The sequence below is a fragment of the Meleagris gallopavo genome, chromosome 3 (genome assembly GCF_905368555.1).
Source record: "Meleagris gallopavo chromosome 3, MGAL_WU_HG_1.1, whole genome shotgun sequence".
NCBI lineage: Eukaryota > Metazoa > Chordata > Aves > Galliformes > Phasianidae > Meleagris > Meleagris gallopavo.
The window spans coordinates 59,916,001-59,943,510 of NC_139406.1; the positions used below are offsets into that span (position 1 = coordinate 59,916,001).

The window sequence follows — 27,510 nt, forward strand, 5'->3', positions numbered from 1 at the left end:
TTCTCTAGACCCAATGAATGTGGCCACAATAACAACAATGCCTCTCAGAAAGGCTTTTTAGCAATTCCTGCTTGCTCTCCATAGCATGAGGAATCCAAAAAAAGGCTCTTGTTACAGTAGGCCAAAAAGAGGACGGGGAATCAGAGTGCTTAAAACAGGAGAAAGAGATGACAAGGTGATAAATAGACAAGAACCCCACCTGGCTCCCTTACCCAGAAACAGGGACACAAATTCCCACTTTTCTGTGCTGTAGGTCAGTATAGGGGGAGAGGGAGGAGGACAGGCTCCTTCTCATATGCCATGGCCAGAAAGCTGTAGGTACTCTAAGTGTGGGCAGGGTTGGCCCACAGCCACACAGCTGCCAGTGCAGATGGGGAATTCTTGCTGCAATGAAAATTTGAACCTTTGTTCCTTCTATACATTTACTAAAAAAACATCCCTTTCTCCTTTCCAGTGAAGCATGAATTTAATTCTCTTACGGTACAGTTTTTTTTCTATATTATTATTTTATGGGACAGTATCCAGCCCTTTACGACTTAAGTGCCAGAAGAATTGAAATCAATTCTTACATACCACATTATGTTTAACACCATTATAAAATTTAACAAAAGTGTAACTTGAATACTACAGAACACTACAAAGTAAGATGCAGCATTTTCCTCTTACCATGTATATCAGTGATACCGAGACATTTGACAGTTTCAAGGAGCAGCAAGAGGATGACATGGTCAATGTTGGAAACTGTTTATCCCATTTTTCACCAGCTGATTTTAGTGAGTTCTGTGCTTTTGTTTTCCTTATTCCTGCACTTCTGGGGTGCTTTTGTTTTCCCATTTCACCTCTGTTTCCAATTAAAAAATAAATTTTGTCTTAATCATCGTAGGAAAAATTTCTTCTCAGAAAGAGTGGTGAGGTATTGGAAAAGGCTGCCCAGGGAGATGGAACAGTCACTGTCCCTGAAAGTTTTCAAGAAAAGGGCAGATGTGGCACTTAGGGAGATGGTTTAGTGGGCACAGTGGGGATGGGCTGATGGTTCCACTAGATGATCTCAGAAGTCTTCTCTAACCTCTATGAATCTATGATTTTATGATCTTGATGCTTGGCAACTTTTCTTCTCTATTATCTTTTGCTGGGTATTAACTCAGATGTGAAACAATTTTACTTGTGTTCCTAAGTTACATGAATTGCTTACAATGTCATGTTACTCTTGTTATTGGATATCTTCCCAACATCAAAAGCCTTCTCCATTAACTACATATAAATCTGCATCAAAAGAGCTGTAACTCCAGATGAAACCAACCTACTAGAGCCACACTATATATAGTTAACAACAATGCTTTAATAAGAAGGAGCTGAATCAAACTCAATTTTAGATTTGTGCTATGAGAGACAATTCAAATTGAACCACAGGCTCTCCGGACATGCCATACTGGAGAGTGGAATCCTTTATGTAGGTGCACTGACCCCAGACTGCCTTACTACCCCATTCTATAACAGCTTCATGTTAAAGCAGACCACCAGGTCAGGACAGGAGCAACCGCACATAGAGCTATGCTCAGCTTTATCAGGAGATTGCTGTCAGTATCTAAAACAAAAGGAATATTCATCCTTTTTGCCTTCACAGAGCTCCTGTCTATTCTGATACCACTACCTATGGGGATTTTCAGATGCTTTAAAATAGGCTGCTCCCTGCTACACACACCTACAAATACTTTCCTTTCTCCTCCCCCAGCCTAATTTCATCATTCATCTAACCAGTGTCTGTGCACTAGGAAGTGAAGTGAAACCACCGGGCCCTGAAGTCTCATCCACTCCCAGAACACAACTTTCCAGTGTGACTGGTCAGAGTCCTGTGAGCCACTGGTCTACAACTGGGAGTCCCAGATCTCCCTTGGAGCTCTCTGTTTTGAATCAAGGTAATGCTTTCAGTACTCAAAATGCCATTTCTCATCTGGAAGGCTTTAGTTCTTCTCTTTAGTTCAGAGGCATAGCTATGCTGAAGCCTGCTTTATAATCTTTTTATCACGTTAAGGAGAGAAAAAGAAAGAAACCGCTTGTGAAAAAATTACATTTGCAGTTTAAATGCATTACCCTACTTTAATTTCAGAAAAGGGTCTTTCTTGGCAGTACCATGCTGAAGTATTTGAAATGCATTAACACTTCGGCAGATGCTCAGAATCAAGCAACTTAATAGGCATCAACTTTTTTTCAAATAATTGCAAAGCTTCGATTTAGCCTTTTGCATACCTTGCATAGTTAATTACCTAGGCTTTAATGTTTACATGCAATGAGAGTATCTACAGCTATAAACTACATAATTTATAATTGATGTAAATGGGTGTTATTATGTCAATTAGGCAGCTGTGTCCTCCACCTTCTCAGTAAACAGAAATGAGTGATAAACCCAGTTTGCAGGGAGAGACCCTCTTCTCTTGCTAACAGATAAAAATAAATTACCCAGGTAGACCAGGTTGTCCAATTGTTCTCTGGTGAGGTGGATGTTATACGTGGGCCCTCTCTTCTGACCTGTTGACTGCAGCAAATGGTCAATCTCGTCACGCACCGCTGCGAGAGCTTCTGGGTGCCGCAGCAGATAATACATGGCCCAGAATGTAGCTGGAATCGTGTTTCCCACAGAGGCCCACAGGAAGGCAAAATGATGTGCTGGGAGAAAATAAGTGAAAAGGAAGATTAATAGCGTTTATTACACTGATTAGATTTGCAGTGTGCTAATTAAAAGATGTTAGGACACAGACCCAGCCAAGGATCAGTGAATGCTAATGAGGACCAATAGGCTTCTGAAGTCTAATTTTCTGCTTAATGAGAATAGTTTGAAATGTAATGTCGGGGGGGTGGGGGGAATAAGGGGAGTAAATGCAGCTCAGTTATAATCTTTCTCATTATCACCATTAAGTATCTTGTTTTACCACCTCAGCACAAAAAAAAAATCAATTATCATAGAGGGTTGTTTCAGAGTAAAACATTTTATCATTAGCCAATTAGAAAGCACATAAAAAAATTTCAAGGTCGCCATTTTGCCTTTTTATTTCAAAGGTCTATAGTAAATTATTTTATTTTAGACAAGCTATCATTCATAAGTTTCCTACCTGCTTTGTCATAATCTCCAAGCAGCTCATATTTCTCAAATATATCTTGTCTGGCTTGGACCACTTTTGACCCTCCCAGCCATTTTGTCATGTTCTGAAGTAAAAAATGATGTATAAGCTCCTTCCGAACCTTCTTGGTAGCTCCTAGCAACTCAATTGGTATGTTTGCAGCTAAATAGGGAAAGCTGGCATCAAACTTGATAAATTTGTCTCTGATTTCACTAATAACTTTGCGGCCATCTGCAGCAGGAACTCTTCCATATAGTGTTACAAAACTGGCTTCAAACATTACAGAGCAGCAGAATTTGTACATTTTTTCTGTTTCCCAATCTGTTGCTTGTGAGCATTTCCATTCAAATATATCCTGGAGATTTTTCATCATGTGGTCAGAAATTATTTCCAAAGGCTTGCCTTGTAGATACTGGTAGATTCTGTGCAGGTTTTCCTTGAGATCGGGGAATTTTACATTTGACAAGGCTGGGTAGTCAAAAGTTTTGGAAGCCATCTTATCAGCAAATTCATGGAACTCAAGTTGTTTGCTATTTCGGATGACGTAAACATATTGAAACGGGTCCATGATAAAGGTAATATATCTGCCTGAATAGAAGAAAAGACAAAACAGAGACGTGGCTTTATACTCTGATGCTTTCAGAGGTAAAAACTGAAAATAAGTACCATCAACATCTGGAAGAACACCAAGAAAACTGACAAAAAAAGATCTGTGAAGAGATCTGCAAAGAAAAAAAAAAGAAAAAAAAAAGGAAGGTACAACATATTGTATTTAGATTTGGAAGAAAACACAATACTTACTCTCCTTGTCAGTATTTCACCTGCATACACTTTCACAGCACTTCTAAAATCAGCATGAAGACACATTTCAATTATAGACTGATCTACTGGTTTTGGAAACAATAGGGTGTGACCTGCAATTATGGCACTTCGGAATAAATCAGTACTACCCTAGTATGATTTATGAAATGTAATGTGGGATCATAGCAGCATTGTAATTTTTTTTTTTTTTTTAATAGCAGTAAGAGATTTCATATTTCATCTGCATAGTAGAAAGTGGACGAGGGAGGTTGAAGTGGAAAACTTGTTACCTAGGCAGATTTTCTTCAAGGAGATGACATCTAGACTCAAAATCCGCTGGCAATAGCTTTAATTGCATGTTGTAAAACCCCAACATTTAAAACCACATCTGTCTTTTCCTTTAATGGTGTCTCAACTTTTTTTTTTTTTTTTGCTAAGAAGTTGCTTAGTATCAATAAAATGACGACAATGGAATCTAACTTTGAAGCCCTGGCTTACAAAGAAGGATCTTATTCTCACTGTACTTGCCATTATGGGGTACACACTGACCTGGTAGGGTCATTCATTGTGTCAGAGTGCATGGAAAACTTTCTGGCCTTCTTGATGCACCTGAGGAGCTCTATAGCAGGTCCTCCAGCTTTGGGTACTAAGGTACAGCACTGCAGTGGTACGATGACTTTTGAAGTTGCCTATACCAGAAAAAAAATCTAAAATTTTCCCCAAGTTTCAAGTCAACTAATAAAGAACATTTTTGTGAACTATCATGAATCAAAATGCTAACACTCCCAAAGCTCAACTAAATCTTAACTCTTTATGGGTGATTCCCATGTTAAGTCTAAATTTAGAGCTCTCTTAACTTTCAGGAACAGGTGCATTAGGGAAAAAGCTACCCATTAAAAGTACACATTCTCTGTGAAATATCCTAGCTATAAACCCAGAAAACATCAAAGCTTATCATACTTACAGTCTAATTCTGTCTTACTAGAGGGACAAATCTCCTTTGATTTTAATGGGAACGCAACATGCTTAACTGAGGGCCAAATTTGGCTCTGTGACAGATGTCCTGAGATAAAGTAGTCACTACCACTAAAAATGTCAACAAGTATCCATGGTTACCATGTAGTGATATTTGAATGATCATAGTTATTCCATATCCTGACTTGCACATACACACCCTGTTCTGTGGCAAAGATGGGTGCACCCTGGACTTTCTTTGCAATAATAACCAGCTGGTGAAATGTTCATGCTATTTGCATCCCCTGCAATCCCAGTGAAACAAAGGAAACACGAGGGATAAATCAAGATAGAATTTGAGCCCTTTCTCAACAATGTGCGAAGGTTTTTGAAGTACTCATGTAGTTTGCTTTACTGTATCATAACAAACTACAGATATAAATCAATTTTGAAGAGCAAGAAATCAGCCTGATAAAGAGATCCTCAATTCCCAGCCCTCTTCCCTGACCTTCCTTTCCAAAGCACTTACGAATTTTTAGCCCCTTAATTTTTTTAACTCTTGCAGGATCTTCCCAAGCCTTTGCGAAGAGTCCCAGCACTGCTCTCGCTGCACTCCTCTCACCCCAGCTTTCTCACAATTGCACACTCTTCACTGAGGCCACCATCTTTGTGATCAAAGCTTGGAAAGAATGCCCATTGGAGTGATTTTTAATAAATAGGCTTGGAGTGTTATTAACCCTAAAGATGAAAGCTGGCTTCCTAACTTTGCGTTTACAGGGTAAACAATTTAAGTTAAGATTTTTAATTAATATTAATTTAAACCATCTGTCCACCATCTGCTTATTTCTGATGCAAAATATGAGTTTCTTTGTGATCTTTAATCAGACTCTTAGCAAACACACATCAATTCTTATCATTTTTAAGCAAGAAAATAATTTTCAGCAAACGGGTTTTCAGACAAACAAACTATTTTAGTAATAATTTTAAATCAAATTTCCCTCAACACTAGCACATACTTCGGAAAAGAAAATCTCTGACAAACAGAATAGCACAGATCTTTATTTTTATTATTCTCATCAGGTTCCTGGTAGCAAAAAGTAAGTATGTACCAAAATATAATTCATTTTGTAGAATCAGCTTGAGCTCCAGACCACAGCATTGCAAGTTGGCGATACACATATAAACAGAGAAAACAAAATACTTTGTTACTATATTTATGTAATGTCTCCATAGTCAGAATAGTGGAACCCCTCTATAACAAAGGCAGCATGTGTATGTACCTTACAGAGGATCCACAAAATCACAGAATGGCCAGGGTTGGAAGGGACCTCAAGGATCATGAATCTCCAACCCCCTGCCACATGCAGGGCCACCAACCTCCATATTTAATACTAGACCAGGCTGCCCAGTGCTCCATCCAACCTGACCTTGAACACCTCCAGGGACGGGGCATCCACAGCCTCTCTGGGCAGCCTGTTCCAGCACCTCACCACTCTCACAGTAGAGAACTTCCCCCTGACATCCAACCTAAATCTTCCCTCCCTCAACTGAAAACCATTTCCTAATTTCAGATCTCTTTGTCAAAAAAAGACTAAAATGTCGAACTAATTAAGTGCAGTTAGAAAGTTATTTTGCAAGAGTACGGGGGCTTTCAGCCATTAATATCATGCCCTGCACACAGATACAGCACCACAGGTTTGTCCCAGTGTCTTCCACCCAGTAAGATACTGATGACAATTACAAACTCATGCCCCAACACCTCTCCTACCCTAAGCAGCCTTTGAGAACTTAACAGCAAACAACCAAACTTTCTGACCTCAATATATCATTTTGAGATATCATCAATACTGCCATGAATTTTGCTTTTCAGACAATTTTGTTTCCGCAGTTGAGGTCTCTTCCCACTTAACATCCCTGGTGGTGTAAAATAACAACAAATGCAAAGTTCTTCCTCAAGATTCTTGTTACTCTGCAGTATTTTAAAATGCAGCTGCCCCTCCCCTCCATTACCATTCCACTGTAGCTAATGCCAAGAAGTACCTCTTGCAGTGGTCTTTTCTAAAACCAAAATACTGATGCTCATGATTTTCTATCAGAGTACTGGTAAAGGTAAATGACAGATCAGCCAAAAGTGGAGGCACGCCACATGCTTTCCAAATTAGGAAGCTTTAAATATTGAACATGTTTATAAAGAAACCACTGAGGACAAAGCCTGTCCTTGTTAGAATATAAAAAATTCCTTTGGCACAAAAGAGCAAGTAGACTGGTCCATACAGAAATGTCACACTGAAAATCCCAATAGTTTAAGTCACAAAGCTATTTTATTTAGTACAATAGAAACAAGTCAAAATAATAGATGTATACTTGTTTCTGTAAAAAGCCCTGTGAGTTATTTTAATATGGATACAGAAAATTTATACTCCTTGTCCAATCTTTCAGTTTGCATTACAACCGTGCTGCTAATAGCCTGGTTATCTCCATTTTGTTTATACACTCTCCTAGAAATAGAAGATTGATGTGGAAAATATGAAAATTGTCAACTTTGGTAAATCTGAGCACAGAAGCCAGTATTTGTATGATAGTTAAGAAATTACTCTAATAATGCATTCTGGAGCTTTTTAATGCTAATGATGAAAGACAAGCGTTTCATATGCCATATAATGATGGATGTTATTTCAGTAATGCTTGCAGCAGACTTCAGCTTTGTAAGTTCATGAAAATTACCTTTTGCCTAAGACAGAAAAATGTGGTACGTTACTGTAGGCGTGTCATGATTTAAAAGAAAAGAATGACTTACTTGCAGAATTAAAAAAGGCCACATGTGCTCAGCAAAAGCACCGAAAGACAGATTACTTTATTAAGATTTGAGTCAGGCAGTCTTATAGAGGGCGTTGCAATGCCCACTGTCATTTCTAATAACGTATCAGGAAAAGGAGACAAAGTTTAGAGCTGGGAAACTGTGACAAAACTGCTTCAAGATCGTTAAGTTCTCACCTAGCTGTCTGCCTACGCTGCTGATCATTAGCAAGCAGAAATGCTGGGCCAGGAAGTACTACTATCTAAAAACAACAAACTTGGGAGCTTTCTCTCTCATCCCTTCCTTCTTCTTTTCTTTTCTCTTCCTCTCTTTTTCTTTTCTGAAGACTATCGCTTTTACGTAATCGTCCTCTTATTAGGAAGATTCTGCTGAACTGCTGACAATGATGTACAGTAGTGCTTCGCCGGAATGACGTCTGGGGAAAACGATTCTGCTGCACCACCACACAAAACCAATTAGAGAACTATTTTCTGCGACAGGTCAGGAATTTACATTGTTTCTCATAGAAAGATGTGCTTTTTAATTTCTTTATTAAGATGACATCCATGTCCCTCGAGACTTTTAGGTATGACAATCATTTGCTCATCACATGGGAAAGTACAATCAGCGAAATCGCATTACCGGTACGGGGCAATGCCAGAAACTCCAAGCATCGTTCCACATTTTCCAAATGAACTACTTTGAGAACCAATAATTAGAACAATACATATTGATAGAATTTCTTGACAGGACCTGTAGTCCCTCACCAGGGGGGTAAAGCAATGATAGTACATACACAGCCGGCTGCGTTATGTTTGCTGAGCATACAAACATCATCTTTGTCAAATCAAAGAGATGCACAGAAAGCCTGTACATCTCAACATCAAGACAGGATACAAGCTACTAACTAGCTTCATCTTCCCTTCTGAGTTGTGGCTGACAAGCTGTTCCTGCTTAGTGAAGTCCTGATGGTCAGTATTTTTAGACTGGAAAAAAGAGAAGTCAAGATAGCATCTCCGATACGACCAATTCACAGAATCAAAGACTTCTCTGTATAAGGTTGAAATGACATCCATAACTCACTGTGTTTGCTTTAACCTGCATCAACGAAGCTTTCCTCAGAATACCTAAACATAGGGAGAGTAGTAGAAAAGGATAGAGCCCGTTTATTGTGCAAACAGAAATTAGTTAAACTAAATTACATTCACAGATTGCTTAAATACACAAATATCTAAATACAGTCTTAAATAAAACAATAAAATTTTTTTAAAAATCAATTAAACACATTACGGATTCTCAAGCTTGACTGCATTTTCTTTTGTGAATGCACTGAGAATCTTTCAATAATTATTAGTTTTGACTGATAAGAAGCCATTACTGTGCGTAGTATAGTACTATACTACGTATAGTATAGACTATATAGTCTATATACACATCAAGAATAAAAAAGACAATATTTCACAGAAAAGTTAGTCTCATATATGAACTCATTTTCAAGATGCAGAAATATCTGAACATATCAGTTTCCAAAGGAGAAAAAACAACACAAATAGAAAAGCATATTAACAGCAGTAAAAATGCACTTCTAAAAGACAAAGAACACAATAAGAGGGAGTAAAAATTTATTAATTAAACATACTGCATGTAATTTACTTGATTTTTGAAGGAAAAAATTGTATTGCAGAATAATTAAATGGAAAACTAAAAATAATGTCACTGTCAAAAAATTACAAAGCAAACTTTATACTTTCATTTTTCTTTGAAACTCTTTAAAAATACAAGGATAGCTAAAAGTGGGGTAGAGGACTCTGAAATAATAATTGATGCAACTATAAAACTGATCATTTGAACAAGGATCTCAGCATTCAGGAGGGGCAAAAGCTCCATGCTACTGACCCTGTCAGATAAGAGTTTATCTTTTTTTGAACAAAGGAAAGTACTTGATTTTAAGTTGATTTTAGTAAAAAGTGTGTGTGTGTGTATACACACAGGTATATGTCTAAATTTATATATTTAGGTTTCATTCAAGAATCCAGTTTCCTTCTGTGCTTTCCTTATGCTTTTAAGCATCTACGCGAAATCACTCAAATGCCTGTATTCAAGCTAGTGTAGTAAAACAGCTATAAATACAGAAAGCAGCAAGGTTGTATCATACTTTATTATATTGTTATTTTCGGCAAGCACAATCAGAGTAAGAGACTGGCAATGGGAAGTTTCTGTGTTCTAGTCCTGATTGTATCACTGAGTCAATGTGTCATTCATTCCCTTGTGTTCCTGTCAACCAGTTGTAAAACGTGTGAGAACATATCCTGCACTTTTTTTCTAAAGTGTTTTCTAAATTTAATCTGATATTTTTTCTGTGCAGTGTCAAGATGATGTTAGTTCTGCCTTCCTTAGGAAAAAAACAATGCACATTTAGATGTGTTCCTACATTACACATTTACAAATTCTGTTGATATGCACGTATATCTACAGCTGTATACAAATACACATACTCATAATTAAATCCTGTGGATACTTATGACATTATAATAATTTGAATTTAAATTTAACATATTGTGTCCTGTGCTACAGAGGAATGTTTTTAGTTATGTAAGATTCTAAAGTAAACAGCTGAATTGCTATTTAATATCACTGATGAAAAAACCAAGAGAATTACTAAAACATTTCTCACCAGCAATATGTACAGTGAAAATATCTCCAAGTTTCTTTTGCTGATCCAGTAAGAATTTGAAAGCATCTTTTCTAAAAAGCAGAGCCTTCCCCAGGTAAGGAATCCAGCCATTTATTAGCGGGGGCTCTCCAGTCTTCCTGTTGAAAACATAAAAAAAAAATTATCAGGAGTGAGCTTTGGCGAGAGGGCAACTCTTTATATCTATTTATATATCACAGTTAGACTTAACATCTACTCAATGTATAATATTTTGTACAGAAAGTTCTTCAGATACGACAGCAGGTTAAGTCTAATCACACCTCTGAGCACAAAAGGCTCTGTGCGGTGATTATGAAAAATAAGAGGGAGAAATTGAGACATGTTTAACTACAGGTTGTCCAGTTATTACCACAAAGTTATGAACACGGAAAAATTACACGTTGACGAAAATTTCAGAAAGAGGAGTTCTCTCATTTTCAATATTTTGCATGTCAAAGAGAGGCGTATCAGAAGGCATTTATGACAGATTTAGGTAAATAGGACGCTGACGTAACACACAAAACAAATAGCTTTACAGATAAGGTTTTAAGAATTCCTGTTTACCAGCATACAAAACAGCTACCGTTCTAAATACGTGTCTTTAACATATAGAATAATAATAGAGGCTGAACATTCACTGTAATAAATCTCAGACTCTGTATATTTATAGTCTGCTAAGCTAGAAACCTGCATGAACATTTTAAGATGAAATTCTAGATAACTGTATTTGTAACCCAGCCTGAACAAGCAGCCACGCTGTGTTGGTTATGTTTGCAGAACAGCGTAAAATACCTTTCAAGATTCTATTAAGTTATATTTTCCCTTGCAAAGGAAAGAGGTTCACGCTGTCCTAATCCTAACTGCAAGTAGATGTCTTTCCTCCGTGCTGGTCTTGCTTCAATCTGATTTACAACAAAGAAACATAAAGCATGCTTGCTCTGGAAAGGATTTAAACAAATATTCACGAACAACTCTGTTGCTACATCCCATCTGTGAAGGTGACTTATACTACATGCAGAACAACTCATTCTGATTAAACAAGATATTTACTAGCTCGGATCTAATCAAAGATCAAGGGATCACAAGCTTTACTACTATCATACACAGCATGGATTTTTGTGTAGCTGGATTAACCCTATCATAGTCACATTCTCCCGTGAACTGCTCACACAGAAATAAAACAAAACGTAAACGTGATATGTTGAACTTACATTTTCTATTTTTCTAATTAAAACTTTCCAAGGAGCAAATTACAGCCCATCATTTGCACTCGTACTGCAAAAAGTTGTTAGAAATTCAGTTAAAGATGAACAGATGCAGCCAAACCACATTGCATGCCTTGAGCTCCTTCTGTTTCACTGGCTACTAATTACAGATGTTGGTTTTCCAGAAAATCATTTTGCAAACATTCTTGTAGCACCAGAAAAATTTAAATCCCACACATTTGCACTGCTGGTTTTTTTTGTTTGTTTCTTGGAGTTCTGAGGGTTGGGGCTTTGTTGTTTGTTTTGTGGTGGTTTCTTTATTGTGGGAAAGGTGCACCCTTTCTTTTTCATATCTTGCATAAGCCAACATGCTATGCATCCTCTCACAGGCACATAACCCCATGATTTACTACAGCAGGGCAGCAAACTTTGTACTGCTTAATTCTGTGCTCGGTGTAGACAAGACAAGAACTAATCTGAGATTACATGAGAGGGATCACCAGCCCTGGAAGTGTAGCAGCCCACTCGATATCCTTAATTATCCCCTCAAAGCTTGTAACAAATCTGGATGATTTACCAATTTTTCCTCCCGACTATGCAGTCCCACCAGCGGTCTGCTTTCCTTTCCTGGGTGACACCCCGTTCGTAGCCCTGTGACAGATATTTAGATAGGCTTTTTGTCATATTCTAATTTAACGCATCTCATTTCCCACTCCACGTTCTGTCAGTCGGTCAAAAGCTGTATTCTTCACCAGCTTTCCGCCGGGTAAAGAGGACGCAGCTCAGAGATCCAGGGGGAAATTAACTTAATGCTCCCAAGTCCGTGGGATCACATCAGGGAGACATTTTGCTATCGCCAAGACGTGAGGGTCATCGTTCGCTTCAGCCGCGTTCAGCTCAGCAGCGATGAGCTTAGCGCCGTTAAACACCGCGGCTGGGCTCCGTGTGCTTCACAGGGAAATACAGCACTGCTTTAACTTACGACCCATAGCAGGCTGCTCACTGAAATGTGTCTTCATTTCCATCTTCGCTGCTCTTTGGAAGACGGAGGTCATCTTAATGACTTATAGTCCGCCAAGACACAGCACGGCTCAGGTTTTCCTGCTCCCCTAGACATGCTTCACTGCACACACATTCAGGCAGTGCTGCTCACTTTACCTGAGCTGCCTGAAACCTGTGCTCAAAACTCAGTACAGGCTTTAGGGTGCTGCACTGCTTTCCCAGCAATTGGTCTGAATCACCAATAAAGCCCATGCAAACTTTTCCCCATCAATTAAATTTGCTCACATACTTTAACTTAGAGCTCACGCTTCACAGCCTTTATAAAATGTGGTAGTTAGACCAACAAATGTTGAAAAATGTAAAAAAAAGTTACCACTTTCTCACGGCATAATTTTTTTGTATCAAACGTAACACATATCTGAATTAAAAAAAAAAAAAGAAAGAAAGAAACATGAAGTGTTTTGATAGCAATTTAAGATCACAGCTATTTAAATTCAAGCATTGAGAACTTACTACCTGACAGTCCTATGCATGATGGACTCATATCTAGTTTAACCACTTAAATCTTAATTCGCCTAACACACTTAGTATCTCATAATATTTACTCCATGTTCCATTTAGTTTTTTGTTTTTTTTTCCTCCTGCATATTGGCTTGTTTTTGCATACATACAAAATATTTGTATGTATATTTATTCTTTCATGAGAAGTCCATTTGAAGTCTGTAAAACTTAATGGTCAGATTTCTCACATACAACTGAATTTTACAAATGAAGCATCAGCAACACACTCACTGTAAAATCTAGAAGTAGGAAGATCACTTAACAAGTGGATGGAAACCAGTGCAGCTGTATCATCCACCACTGGTAAAGGGATGACTCCAAATGGCATTCTGCAAAAAAATCACCCAACTACAAATACGGTGTATACATAAACTGAACACAGATATCTGCGACTTATCTTTGCTTTTATTTGAAAAGATATTTCCTCTTTAGGAAATAATAAAGTTGTAATTCTACTCAATCAAATAAGTGAAGTTTTTGAGTTTGTTTACAGTTTCATACATTTGAGCTCACTTAAAAAAATTAAGTCACTAATTCAGGTATGATTATTTAGTAAAGAAGCTGAAGCAGCACAGACAATGTGAATGTTGTGTCTATGCTGCAGTGTTTAAATAAAAAAAGAAGAAAAATGGGCTGCAACATTAATTATGTGAAAAATAGATGAAAATATTTATTCTTTATCCCAAATTTCTCTAAATATTATTTTCCATTAGCAAAAGTGAATTATTTGGGAAATCCAAATAAGGTCATTATTTCTGAAGCTCTCCAACTATTAACACATATTTTTTTTTATAATTCTTCAAGAAAAAAATATAAAGATTCACAAGAAAACAGACCTTGCCAACATTTATCTCTAGTAGAAATGCTATCACTTATAGAAGTATGTAGGACTATTCTTTTGCTGGTTACATCACCCTAGCTCCTGTGCAGAGCAGGGCATTAGATCAGTGTAAACGAGAGAAGAATCTTTCACTCGTTATTTGTATTTCAAAGGAGCAGATGCCTTCCAAATTATGCAAAACTCCACAGAGCATCTAGTACTACAGCAGATGAACAGGTTAATTTTTCTCTTTGCACATAATAAATCATAAGTGCTTTAACACCCATAGTCGCATTTCATGAACATAAACCTTCTGTTTAATAATGTCTGTTTACAACTAGAATCAGACATACAGTAATCTCTTGCCTGGGATAAACATTAATCCAGATCTGTCTAGAAAAATTATACAATTCATTACCATAAGTAATCTCTATTGTGCCCTGTGCTTAACCTTCATCTTTTTTCCTGTCCTATAATCTTGCAAATCCACTGGTGGTGTATGATTGGCATCTGGTGTGAGCGCAGCCAACGCTGCACAAAGAACAACCGAAAAAGCCATACATGGCAATGTCACTCAGTGGGGTACTGCTGCTTCACTGCAACTTTCACCAGCGGGTAAAAGAATCCTCAACCTAGGGAGGAAAAGGGCCCAGAAAAGACTGGATATTATCATTTGCCACAGAGGGGCCATTTTTGCTTTCTAAATCATTACCATCCACAAAAATAAAAGGTGTTGGTCTGATTTCCCTGTAGCACTTTTGGTCCAACTGCCACATTCTGTGTAAATACTAGAACAGACCACACTGAGGGACCTCAAGGAATGGAAATGTATGGGTGCAGGAGTAGAACAAAAGCTATTATGAACATGTCAGAGCAGTCTGAGATTATTCACAGGCTCGATCACAATATTTAAGCAACAAGACATGACAGACAGTGTCTTTCCAGGGGCTTATGAGCACTCTAACAGTGAGGAAAAGAATGAGGCCAAAGGCTTCAACCCCAACAAAGGTAATCCCCAGAAATGTGGTGTCTGGAGTGTCTTGTTGTATTATAAAAGAGAGACACGGGAAACTTAGGACAGGAGAAAGCCAGCAAGTCTATCTTTCTTTCTTTCTTTCTTTTTTTTTTTTTTACATTTAGCAGTTAGTTTCTCCCAAACCTCTTCACAGCTTTACGTGTTCTGCATCTATGAGAGGACAAACCCCCCCACACATTTTCTTTCAAACATTTGATCACAACAAAAATTTTTGACATATACAAAACTACGTATGCCTTAATTACCTCATCAAAATTATTTGCCTCAGTGATACCCTGGAATTCTAAATTTTCTAGGCTGAATACATGTAATACTAAAATGTACTTCCTGCAAAATTAGATGGACATGAACTTTGGTAACATAGTTTTTCACCTTTGAATTCCTTGCTTGAGCACTTCCTACAGAGGTAAGGATCAGCTCTTGCTCCTACCTGATCAATATTTGCAGGTTTGTGTAAGCAAATGGATGCACTGGGCTGTAGCTTGGCAGGGTGACACGGACACGGATGGACTCATTGAAGAAGCTGACTCCTCACGCATGGAAATGAAAAGCACACTGCCCACTGCCTGTACCTTTGCCTAGGTAAAGTGCAGATAATCTCCTCTCTTCCGGGAGGATAAAGATCACTCCTAATGAAGAGGAAAAGAGCCCAAGAGGGGATGAATCTCTTGCTGTCCCCTGTTATTGCTAACCCAGGACAGAGCGCTCTCCACGGCTGCAGTGCTCAGTGCCACCCAGTGCAACGCCTGCTTGATGTGCTGTGACAGCATGCCAACGAGGGGAGAACACAGGATGATTTTGCAATGTTATTCACATAATTTCAGCTTAAAAAATGTCAAAAAACAATGGCTACACTTGGAAAAAAAAAACCTGTGAGCACATAAAAGAAAAATGTTGTCTGCTTTTCCAAAAAAAGCGTGCTGATGAAAACCAACCAGTGAATATTTCTTGTGGCTTTTTTTTTCTCCATGCAGAAAAATGCAATCTTTTTACTGACAGATTTTTTTTTGGCAAAAAGTTCTGTTGTTTTATTTTTAACTAAAACACACCTCTTCTGTAAAAGCATGCAAGCTTTTTGTTTATGCTCTAACTTCCACTGCGATCAGTTCTTCACAGGAATCTCTTATTTTTTTCCCCTCTTCTCATTTGGACCATCCCTAAAAATCCCCCAAACACCTGTACTTAGCAACATATTCAGTAGCTCTGAAATAGTGTTACCTAGGAAGTTTTTTATTTTGCATGTTTTTTTTTTAGGCTACATTATCCTAGCAGCTATAGGTTCACATTGCATGTATCACCTCTTCAAAGTTCTGTGTTGAAGAATACGTTCACAAATTCAACCAGTACTTATAGTGACTGGTTCGAGCATTGCCCAACAACCCCAAAGATAGGAAATTATCATTTTGAGGAACAGTTTAAAAATGGAAACCTACTGGAAAAGCCCTTTTGGCTCAGGCTTGTCAGAGGTTGAAAATTCCAAGAAGGGTTCTACACAAAATGTAATGTGAAGTTTCATAACAGCCAGAATTGGAGTAATGGAAAATACTCAGTTAATGCAAAAATAGTTCAGCAGAAATAGAATTTAATACTGATTCAGTGCTTGTGGCCTTGCCTCTGAAATTCTACACTGCCTTTGCTCTGGGTGAAATCAGTAAGAGCAGCCATGACTGCTCAGCACATTCCCCAATCAAGCCCATGGTTATTTTATTATATCTTACATTTGAAATCACTTGTCCCGTCCAGGTCTTTTTCTATCTTAGTTCAGCTTTAACCAAATTAAAATACGTCAAGCTAGGAAGGGATCCAGAGCAGATCCTTACTCCATGCCTTGTATTCCAGATAGGCTACTGTATGCCAACATCCTTGCTCATATTCACCCATGCTGCTCTTGCAGATATTCAGTAATAGAATTTCCAGTCTCCCCAAGCAATCTGTCCTTATCATCAGAAAATTTCCCTTCACGTCTACCCTTTATCTTCATGCTGCACTTCAAGTCCTCTACTTCTGATTTTGTCTAAAGAGGATAAGAGAAAAAATAACCCTCTTCACTTCTGCAGGAGCACTTTATATATTCAAAGGTACTAATAATGTTCTCCTTTAGTCTTCTTTAGGTTAAGCAAGTCCAGTTTCTTACAGTATTTCCTCACAACTGTTTTCTGCACACCTATGTTCTCACGCTCCTCCCCTCTTGATTTTCCCCACCCTTTTGGAAGCACCGTGCCTGCACTGAGCACTGCACAGCAATTACCTCGAGCATCTCGCGGGCATCTGCATCCCAGCACAACCTCAGCTTTCCATGCAATATCTCTATGCTGTTGAGAAAAACGCAGGTTAGTTATCATTACAGCCTTCAGCCCTTTCCCAGAGAAAAGATCCTGGTCCTATCCAGATGCTGCTGATTAGTCCTCTATTTTTTCAGTTTGCCATTTGGAACACTAATCCCTCCTTTGCAGGCTTGCAGCCCCTCCTCTTAATATTATCCACAAACACAAATGCTTTTTTCCCTGCATTCATATAAGAGGGACTGGATCAGAATACAAATTTACCAATACTTCCTCTTAGCACTATCAGGAACATATTTACACTGCACATTGATTGACTTCACCCAAGAGAACCCAACAACTCTCATCTGATATCTATCTCTTCCATAATCCATTTCTGCACTTTAATATATTGCCTTACTGCAACACATGTTAAAACTGTACACAGTAAGTAGCTCAAAGTAGGAAATCATATTAACCGTCTGGCCTAGAAATGACAAGTGAAGTGTGGATAAGAATGTCAGCACTCCACACAGAAATATATTCAAACATGCAGAAATCATTCCTTACGTAATAAAGAGCAAACAAATAAATTCAGGCAATTTCAGAAACAGTGGTGGGACTTCATCACATTTAAAAAACCACGTTAACAAGGGAAGGGAGGAGAATATTGTATAACGATACTGCATCTTCTGTGTGCATCAACTGTATCTTCCTTGAGTACAAAAGTATAGAATTTCAGAAGAAAAGAAATGGTAAAAATCAATTATTATTTCTCCTGAAACATTATGAATGCTAGATAACATAGGATGTTCATTTAAACAAAGCAGGTATTGAAAACAGGCTTCATTTCATGTGAGTGAGCTGTCCGGAAGTCTGGCATCTTGGTTACGCTGGACATCTTGAAGTTCTCTATTATCAGTAGATAGAAAATGTGCAGAAGGTTTTTTTGGAAGTAGTGGCCTTTATGAGAAACATGCATAGAATCATATCATATCAAAGAATCATATAACGGCCTGGGTTGAAAAGGACCACAGTGATCATCTAGTTTCAACCCCCCTGCTACATGCAGGGTTGCCAACCGCCAGACCAGGCTGCCGAGAGCCACATCCAGCTTGGCCTTGAATGCTTCCAGGAATGGGGCAACCACAACCTCTCCCCCAGAGGGGGACAGTCACCTCCCTCTCCCTTCTGGCCACCCCTTATTAAATGCAGCCCAGGATACAGTTGGCCTTCTGGGCTGCAAGTGCACGCTGCTGGCTTATGTCCAGCTTCTTGAGCAGCTCACCTAGGTGGCAGCTGATGAATCCTCTACCATTCCCAAACTCTTCCATGTGTGCTCTCACGCTTGGTTTTTCACTCCATTCACACCTTCCATTCTACACATTTGTCCAGGTCAGTTTTCCTGACCTACTAATTTGCCATCTTTTTCCTCCTTCCCATGATCCCTCTGCATCTTCCCAGCCTCGCTGCTCATCCTTCCCCAGGTTCCTCAATGGATTTGTTCACGCTGTTCAGCCCTTTGCCCTGCACCGCTACCTTGCTTCTCAAACCAAGCTGCTACTCAAGTTTGGGGAGCTTCCTGCAATACACTCCTAGTCCTACTATTGTCCACCTGGCTTCCCTTCCAGCTCATCTTCAATTAAATCTCTTCTTGAATCCTGAACATCATCAAAGCTACTGCAGACCACATCCCTAACGCACACCGAATCCATCCACTGTGGCCTCCTATCTGCCTACATCCATCTGCTGCCTCTTGTCTTTGCCTGACACAGGAACAGCCTTCCTACAGCGTATGCCTGCACCCTACCTCACAAAACTGATCTTCACTTGGGAGATGGACCAGTGTCAATGAAACACTCCCTCTGTCCATTCCTCATACAGGGAGTATCTGCCATTTTCAACAAGCAATTGTGAATCACTAAAATGCATGTATGTGTCTGTCGTGTACACAAACAATGTATATATAAGAAAACTTATTTCTATACTTACATGCAAAGTTATGCACCCAGAGAGTATTTTAACTGTAGGAAAAATTGAGTATAGATAATTTTTTTTAAAAACAGTAAGAGAAGCATTTAGTTTTATTGTAATAAACTTCTGATGTTACAATCATGGTCATACTGCGAGTATGAGTTCTGTCCTTCTGAGCTGAGTTGCCTCCAGAGGAATCCTGCAGAATGCTCTTTTCCCACTTGCTCTGCCTACCATGCACATGATTTGCAAATACCAGCGGCCCACTCCTTATTTGTCAGGGTAATTAAGTAGGAAAACAGGGGCACATTCTCTGGCTTGAAATCTGCATATGTATAGCTGTGTATGAATTGAGGGAAAAAAAAAACGTATTTAATGATTAAAGAAGATGGAAAGCAGGTAGGAAGATTTTCACTAACAATTCCATGGCTTCCACCGTTATGGCCATGTGGTCCCCAACTGGGTGCCTAGTAGCATAGGGAGGCCTAAAAGTAATTGCCCTCTTCTCCCTGGCAGTTTTGGATGTCTGACGTTCTGTGAATCATAGTACAGAATTAACAGTCAGAACATATACATTTTGCTCAAAGGTGTATTGAAAGATTCCAAAGTATAGTCTGAAGAGCTGAATAAATACAAAAATGTCCCAGATACCCTACTTAGTCCACCTATTTGCAAATACGGTCGAGATGGTGCACTGAGAGAAGGAGACAAATACTGTCACTAATACATACATTGCAGGAAAACAACAGCTGAATGCAGTATTGAATGGTTCAAAAACCTTAATGCTTTTCAGATGAACATTTTATCAGAAGGTCATGTTTTCTTCACTGTTAAAGGATTACACATGCTTACATTCCAGAGCCTTGTTTTTTCTCTTTTCCTTCTACCTTCTCAAATCTATTGCACTTTAGGATAAACAGCCATGAAATTTAACTCTCCACTACAAATTTCTTCTCCTCAGCTTTACCTCCCTATGCCACCAGCCTAGATTAATATCTATTTCTCCATCCAAATTGATGCTGCATTTGAAATCCTAGCTATCTTTCTTCTGTCATCTTTGCCTCCATGTATTCTCCAAATTCAGCTTTTATTTCTTTCAGCACAGAATATAGGAAATTTATTTCAGAAGAAAGCAACTTGCAATCTGCTCCTCACCAGCTGCAACATCTCCTTTTCTTCCCTATCCATAGATGTGCTTCTATGTTCTTTCCTCAAATCTCTCCTCTTCCAAAAATTGCCTATTTTGTTCCCCATTTACCTTGAATCCTTTCCCTCCAACTTTTCCTTCCCCAAATTCCACTCTAGCTCTGCCCCAGCATACAAGACCAGTTTGGTCCCTCCCAAGATAGACTTTCTCATAGCCTGATAAATCCCATCCATGCCTTAACAAGCTTTCACAATTAGGCACAACAAACCTGATTATTTACAAATGATGCTCCTTGGGCTGAGCAGTGATCCCTTTCACATGGCTGTATGTATGAGAAGCACCCTTCTATTGCTTGAGCTGCACACTCTGTAACAGCGACATCATCCATCATTTGGTCTGACTGGATATAAAGTGCAGCCTTTTACTAAACAGTCATGGGTACTACTAACCTGAAACCAGATCTCTCATTGTGAGGGAGATTCTAAAATACCCTAAAACATTTTTATTTCTATTTATTAAAAACGAAAATAAAAAACACCCTTAAATATATTTCCCACCAAACAGCTGTTCCTCAGTTTTATTTAGCAAATACCAGAATAGAGGCAGCTGAAGCCCCCTCGGTGTGCCCACAGAACTCCCCAGCTCCAGCAGGACCAGTGAAGGGGTGGTGGTGCCCTCTGCTCCTGGTAGGGTTTTGTGGGGCTGCCTGCAGACACCCTGCAAGCTGGAAAATGGGTTGGATTGCTCACAGACACCCCCCCTGGTCTTCCCATGGGGTGCCCTCATCTCCTTTTCCCTCTCCTGAGCCTAAAACTCTGCTGAGCCTGTAACAGATTTAATATGTATTAATTTAAGAGCTTTGGTGTACTGCCTGAAAACAATGGTTTGATGCTTGGGAAATATATTCCTTTAATTGGTCTGCATCTGCCCTTTTAAAACATTTATCTATACTGCATGTGTTCAAGGGCACAAGGGTTAAACCTCAAAGAAGTTCTTGGCTTTGTACTTGTTAGTGTACAGTATCCATGTCAGTTTTAGGTAACCTAGCTAATTCTAATTTTAGGTAAATTGGGAATACATTTTCATTCTGCATTCATGGAAAGCTAAAGTATTAATTGGAGATTATAAGATGGAACAATAACAGGAACACTGCAGGTCTGAACATGTTTTAAATCCCTCTGCTGTGAAAGAGAGAGTAGAAAATACAAATATGATCCTCAAGTTTTTAAAATTATACTGAGGAAATATCAACTTGGGAACTTAACAGAGGCATTAAAATGGCAAAAAAATAATTGTTTCGCTGCATGAAATAATAGTTGGGTTACAAAAAGATCATCTTTATGAGGAGTCCAAGACTTCACTGTCCTAGATTAACTGGAAAATACAATTATTATTATTTTTTTTAATAAAAAAAACAAACAAGTATCATTCAATTCCATCATTTCTTTCTCTGGTTCAAAAAGTATAGGATAGATCTAAATTTCATTCAGATTTAGATTTGAAATTTGATAGGTCCAGTTTTGCATGGTCCTGTTCAATCATATATACTTCAACAGGCAGAATCTAAGCACCACATCCAAAAGGCACTTTTGCAGATTGTGACTTCCTACTCCCTGTTTCTCTTGGACCACTTAACATGGAAACGATTTAAAATGCCACTACCTCCACCTTTCAGCTGTGTAAAATTTCCAACTGAAACCTATTTTCTAATTCAAATTTTGTGACTTCAATCAGCTTCTGATTAATATACCTCCCTGCCTCTAAACTCCCTGGTGTACATAGCAGGTAACAGCAATTTACTCTTCCCATCAAGTAAAAGCCTGAATTTGAAAATTAGTAGTTTAATTTAAGAAACATTCAATATTTTATAAACAGCTATTTCAAGTGAGCACTATTACATCTGTTTTGAAACCCCACCTTATTAAATTGCTGAATGCCGAACAGTTGATGTGGCAGCCTATGTCCAGAACACAAAGTGCTTTAAAGTGGCAAAGCTTCATGAATCTTACAAGTTTAGAACACCTCTACTGGGGAGATAAGTGTTACACATTCTAGTGCAAAGCCAAGGGATGCTGGCAAAGAAAAAGAAAAATTCCAGACACCTCATCCATCCTTACATGAAAATGGATGCAAAGGTGTGAGTCCACTCAGGTTGCTCATCCATTCATCCTTCTCCTTGCTGAACCACCCCCAAGACTGGCTGTGGAGCCACTCATCAAGTATAGAAAACCATGAGCGTGAGCAATTTTTTAGAGTACATTCAAGGAATCTCTCCCATATGTCCTTCTGATCGTCCTAACATTTGAAATTCACTAAAGTTCAACAATTTTTATTTACTTCAACTGAAAGCTGCTATGTCTTGTGAGTACAACTTTCACCAAAGGGTGGATATCAACAGCACTGTGAACTGATGGAGAAACGTTCAAAATGTGGATTTACTGAAGTCAGTTTTTCACTCTTCAGAATAACTGCCTCATGTCATGTGCTGTGCTGCAAATTCAGGTACAGGCTGTGGTCTGAATCTCCTATTAAAATTGTCACTCTGTTCTGTTGCTCATATTTTATGGTGCTATCATACAGATGACAATCAGCGCATCCAAAGGCATGGTCAAATCCTGAGTAATTGGTTTCCCTGGCTACAGGAAAAATCTTAAAGATATTTTCTTTATCATTTTGAGTCTTTACAGAAGGAACTGGAATTCTGCTTTACAAACAACTGTTCAATTTCTATGCTGTATCATGTACCTTTGACTTTATTATTTTTCAATTAGAAAAGAATCCAAAGGAAATGAAAATTAGAAATGAAAGGTTAACAGTAACAATTTTAACGTTTCAATTCCAAGCATTTGTACCATTCCCATCCAATGTAGCCTTCTGTTAATGGTACATCTGTCATTCATAGACACTCCTAAACAGCTTTATTCTCTTTTCTAATTAAGAGACAAAGCTGATTATGTCAATCTATGAACTGACATCTGAGTGCTGTTGTTATAGTCTAAGAAGCAATGAATATTACTATTGTTATGCTAAAACAAAAAACTTGGGAATTTTAACTGAAAAACCCAAGATAGCAAAATATGTAATAGCTAAATTAAAACAGATTCTTCCTATTCATGCAAAATGCATGTGTGATTGTATTATCTAATTAAATGAAGATACTGTGTGAAAAATTAATTTTCATTAATAGGAAACATAAAGCAACAATGATACATAACATGCCTTACTAAAATATGTGAGTTAAAGATCATAAACTATCTCAAATAAATAAATGACAGGCTAACTCATCAATCCTCAAGGAAAAAAAAAAATTAAGCTATTAAGCAATCTAGAATTTCTGCATGCAAAGACACAACTTCAGCTCCACCCTACTGTTAAATCAAAGATACCTGCTAAGGGGGCTCTCCTGTGCAGGAGGATATTTTCTGGAAGTACTGTCCAGCACTGACCCATGTGTCAGCTGGGAACACAGAGAATAAGCAGTTTTCACTGCGTCCCCCAAGCTACCATAAATGTTCCTCTGCTCTGTTAAGCAGAACTAGCTGCAATGACTGCCCAGCCCGGTGAACTGATTGGTGCTTTATGACAATACTGAATGAAATGATGAAATGCTTGCTATAGTGGGAATGTCTTCATGTTTGGATGGATGCAAGAAGGTACTTGAAAAACCTCCCACATGCCCACATTAATTGATGTAATCTGTGTTACCTGAAAAGGCTGCAGAGAAGACAGCAACAGGCAAACTACAGAATCAGAAGATATTCAGTATTTTGGGATGTTAGCAGTTTTCAGACTTGAAGATAACATTAAACAGTTTTCCCCTCAGTTATGACTGAAGGCAACAGACAGAGGTTACATGTCTCATCTGACAGCACCAGATCCTCAGTACCAGTGCCTGTGCTGAACAACTCGCAGTTGAAGCTGCTGGCAGGGGAGCACGGAGCCCTTTCCAAGGAGCTCGACTGCCTCCGTGCAAGGGATTCCTGCAGATGATGCTGGCTGTCCTCAGGACAGAGCTAAAAGTGCTGCAGGCTCACACAGCTCTCCTGGCAGTCACTGAGCTATGTGAATTCACACCCTGAAGAGCTTCTAACTATGTCAGCCAGTGCTATAGATGTATTTTTTGTCTTTCCTTTAAAAACTTGTATTCTAAATTATAAAAAAGAAAAATAAAATTATAAGATACAGTATCAACAGACTTCCTGTTTTATTATAGATTACAGCATCCGTGTTCCCTAACTTGCACGCTGCACCTCTACTTCCAAATTATCCTTTTACCACTTGCTAGTCAGAGGATCGTATCCTTCTCCCTCAGCAATTAGGGGCAGCAACTGATAAAGCGTCTGTGACCTCACATTGGAAAAAAATCCTCTGCCTGCTCCTCCACTGACTTTTAGTCAGCTGGGAATATATCTCCACAGATTTTTATTAAAATACATCCGGAATGATAAACTATATCAATATATATATTTATCTGCATAATCATAGAGAGATACAAGACAGGTGGGTTACTACTTATAAAACCAACACACCACAGGATACCTAGCTGACTGAAAGTGAAGCATTGGGAACTGCTGTAAAGGAATTCTTACAAGGGGTAATAATTGTCCCTCTGCCTCTCTGTCACCTTTAACAGTGTGCTCCATTGCCTGTTGTTACCAGTCAGTTTGACAGCATCCCATGCTGATAGCAGCCTGCTAGCAGGGCTGGCCTGCTTGCTGCAGAGTGGGAGAAAGAGAAGGTTTTGGAATATATGAGCTTTGGTTTGGAAAAGAGCAGCATCTTCTCCTAAGCCACAAACATTTTGCTCACATGGAAGTAATAAGATTGGGAAACTTACAGAAGAGGTGGGAAGCACATCATGCTCTTAACTGTAGCTTCCATATGATGTAGGGTCACCTCATGAGACCAGCATCGAGCTGTCCTAACCCAAACTGTAAACATCTGCAATTTGAATTACCAAACAAACAAAAAAATTATATTGATATCTGGTATTGTCTTATGTTTTTCTCCTGATCTGGGATACATGTTTTGTTTCTAAGAGCAGGTAAATAAATAAATTAATTAAAAAACAAGTAACAATTTGTGAACTTGGCTCTTTAGTATAGATACATTCATACAGTTTACACATTGCTATGTCTAAGCCAAATAATACCGTGTTGGTAATAGTGCCAGAATAACACTGGTGCACAAACAAAGCAGCCAGTGGCAATGGCAGAATGTGAGCATGCACCAGGACGCACCAGAGCAGGATCTACATCACAGTCAGCACCGTGATGGGATTCCCAGGGAAAGGGATCTCTACAGTACTCTCCACAAAAGCCTTTGAAAAGCATATCTGTAAAACATGGTAACAGAAACCTCCACAGAACCTAGCCTGTGCACAGCCCCAGAGCCTCTCCCAGCTTCACTGGGTTCAGCTCCCTGCACCAGGCCCTGGTCACTCGCCTGCCCCACAGGAGCAGCACCTCCCAGCAGAGCATCACTGCGGCTGCTTCCAAGCTTGCCCTGCTCTCCTCTTGCCAACCCCCTCCTGCCAGCTCCCCTGGCTGGGCTGGAGGACATGGCCAAGAAAGGGAAGTGCAGCCAAGGCTCTACCATGCCCCAGCAGCTCCGCACTGCTGCGATGGGGTCATGGCAGCCAGAATGATTTAGAGTAGCCTTCAGGCTGTTCTATGTTACTGTGAGGGACTTGACTGACTCACTGCTGCTCCAGGACTGTGGGTACATAAAGCTACCTTAGAGCCATTTGCAGACATCCCTGCTTCTGAGCTAAGCTGTTTCATCTTTATCTGCAACTGTAGAAGAAATGAGACCACAGCCTGCTTGCAAGTCTTGCAGCTGAAGCAATGGGATGACTTTGCCTTTTGCATGCTCTGCCCATCAAGAACAGTTTTATAATTTAGCACCTTAATTTTTAAAAATTCAGCTGGTAGTGACAGGCTAAACTGCTTCATTTCAGTGCGTAGAAGCTTAGATTTTTACTCCAGAGAGACTTTGGTTTACTGCATTAATAATCTATTTTGTTAGTGTACAGAAAATGCCAAACTACATTTATTCCCCTAATTTCTGTGGTATCCATGCACTTACTGTATACCTTCTGTTTTCTCTTTATTTTCAGATTCACCATTTCAATGTATTGCTCCTGACTGTATTTTTTCCACACTCTCTCTGTCCTTTTTTTTCTGTCCTTTTTTTTTCCTATCATATCTTTATTAAATCCAATCTTTTTAGAAAAAAAGTACTTCCATTTTTTAATGTTATTGCTTCTTCTCTATCACTATCTGGGTTTTACATCTCATTAAGCAGACAGCTTTAATTTTACTTTTCTCTGCCTGCTCCTTTGATTAGACTGTTTCTTGTCTTGACCGTTTCATTTTATTTTCTCTTCTGTAATTTGCTTTTACTCTGCCTAACCAATGTGCATCTCTTTTCAAGTGTGCTTCTTCTATTCCATGCTACTCTCCTTTTGACTTTGTTGCTCAGTGCTGTCAGAGTTCTTCACCAACCCTTATGAATGACATTGACAGCGTATGAGTGGTAGCTGGCAGATTCAGGCACAAGAAATATCTGTCTGAAAAGATTTTATTTGGTTTTATTTCTGTTTTGACCATAAAATCAGACCTCTCAAATCCTAGAGCACCAGGGGGCATTGTTTCATTTAGAAAATAAAAATTGTCACGATAGCTATTAAATCCACAACAAGGCCATTGCAATACCAATCAGATCCAAATAGGGGAAAAAAAAATCAAAATGGAGCTATTATGTCAATTGCAGCAACCAAGGCGGGTTACAGGTTAAATGTTTTAGTGCTTAAATATGGGTATTATTCTGGGAAGCTGCTCCATGGTAAATCAGAAGTGTTGCACCTCTGACCTTCGTTCCTGTACACCTCAATGTTCAACTGTAGCATCAAAAGGGAAATCAGAGACCAGAAGGTGCAATGACAGCTTCCAACCAGAAACCTGAACTGAGACAACAGTGAAAAATACTGACTGGAGTACTCAAAAGGAAAAGGCAATGATGTCCAAAGGAAATTACACAAAAACATTTTTTTAAAAAAGCAACCTGAACTGCCTTTAAAACAAATGGAAATGTAGAGCAGTAGGAAAAAGTAAGAGTGTTGGCCAGGATCGAGCCCAGTGGC

General features: G+C 38.9%; 1 protein-coding gene across 2 annotated transcripts in view; it reads right to left on the reverse strand.

Moving 5' to 3' along the window:
• CYP7B1 (cytochrome P450 family 7 subfamily B member 1) overlaps positions 1-27,510 on the reverse strand; it is a 124,197-nt gene that overhangs the window by 12,455 nt on the left and 84,232 nt on the right. Inside the window, exons 2-5 of one of the 2 annotated variants that reach the window (XM_085221185.1) lie at positions 17,233-17,296; positions 10,343-10,479; positions 3,108-3,704; positions 2,458-2,664 (exon numbers count right to left, since the gene is read on the reverse strand). In XM_085221185.1, coding sequence (XP_085077311.1) covers positions 2,458-2,664; positions 3,108-3,704; positions 10,343-10,479; positions 17,233-17,258 — 967 coding nt within the window. In that variant the 5' untranslated portion in view covers positions 17,259-17,296. The remainder of the gene's footprint in view (positions 1-2,457; positions 2,665-3,107; positions 3,705-10,342; positions 10,480-17,232; positions 17,297-27,510) is intronic. The other variant, XM_085221184.1, reaches the window with a different exon arrangement.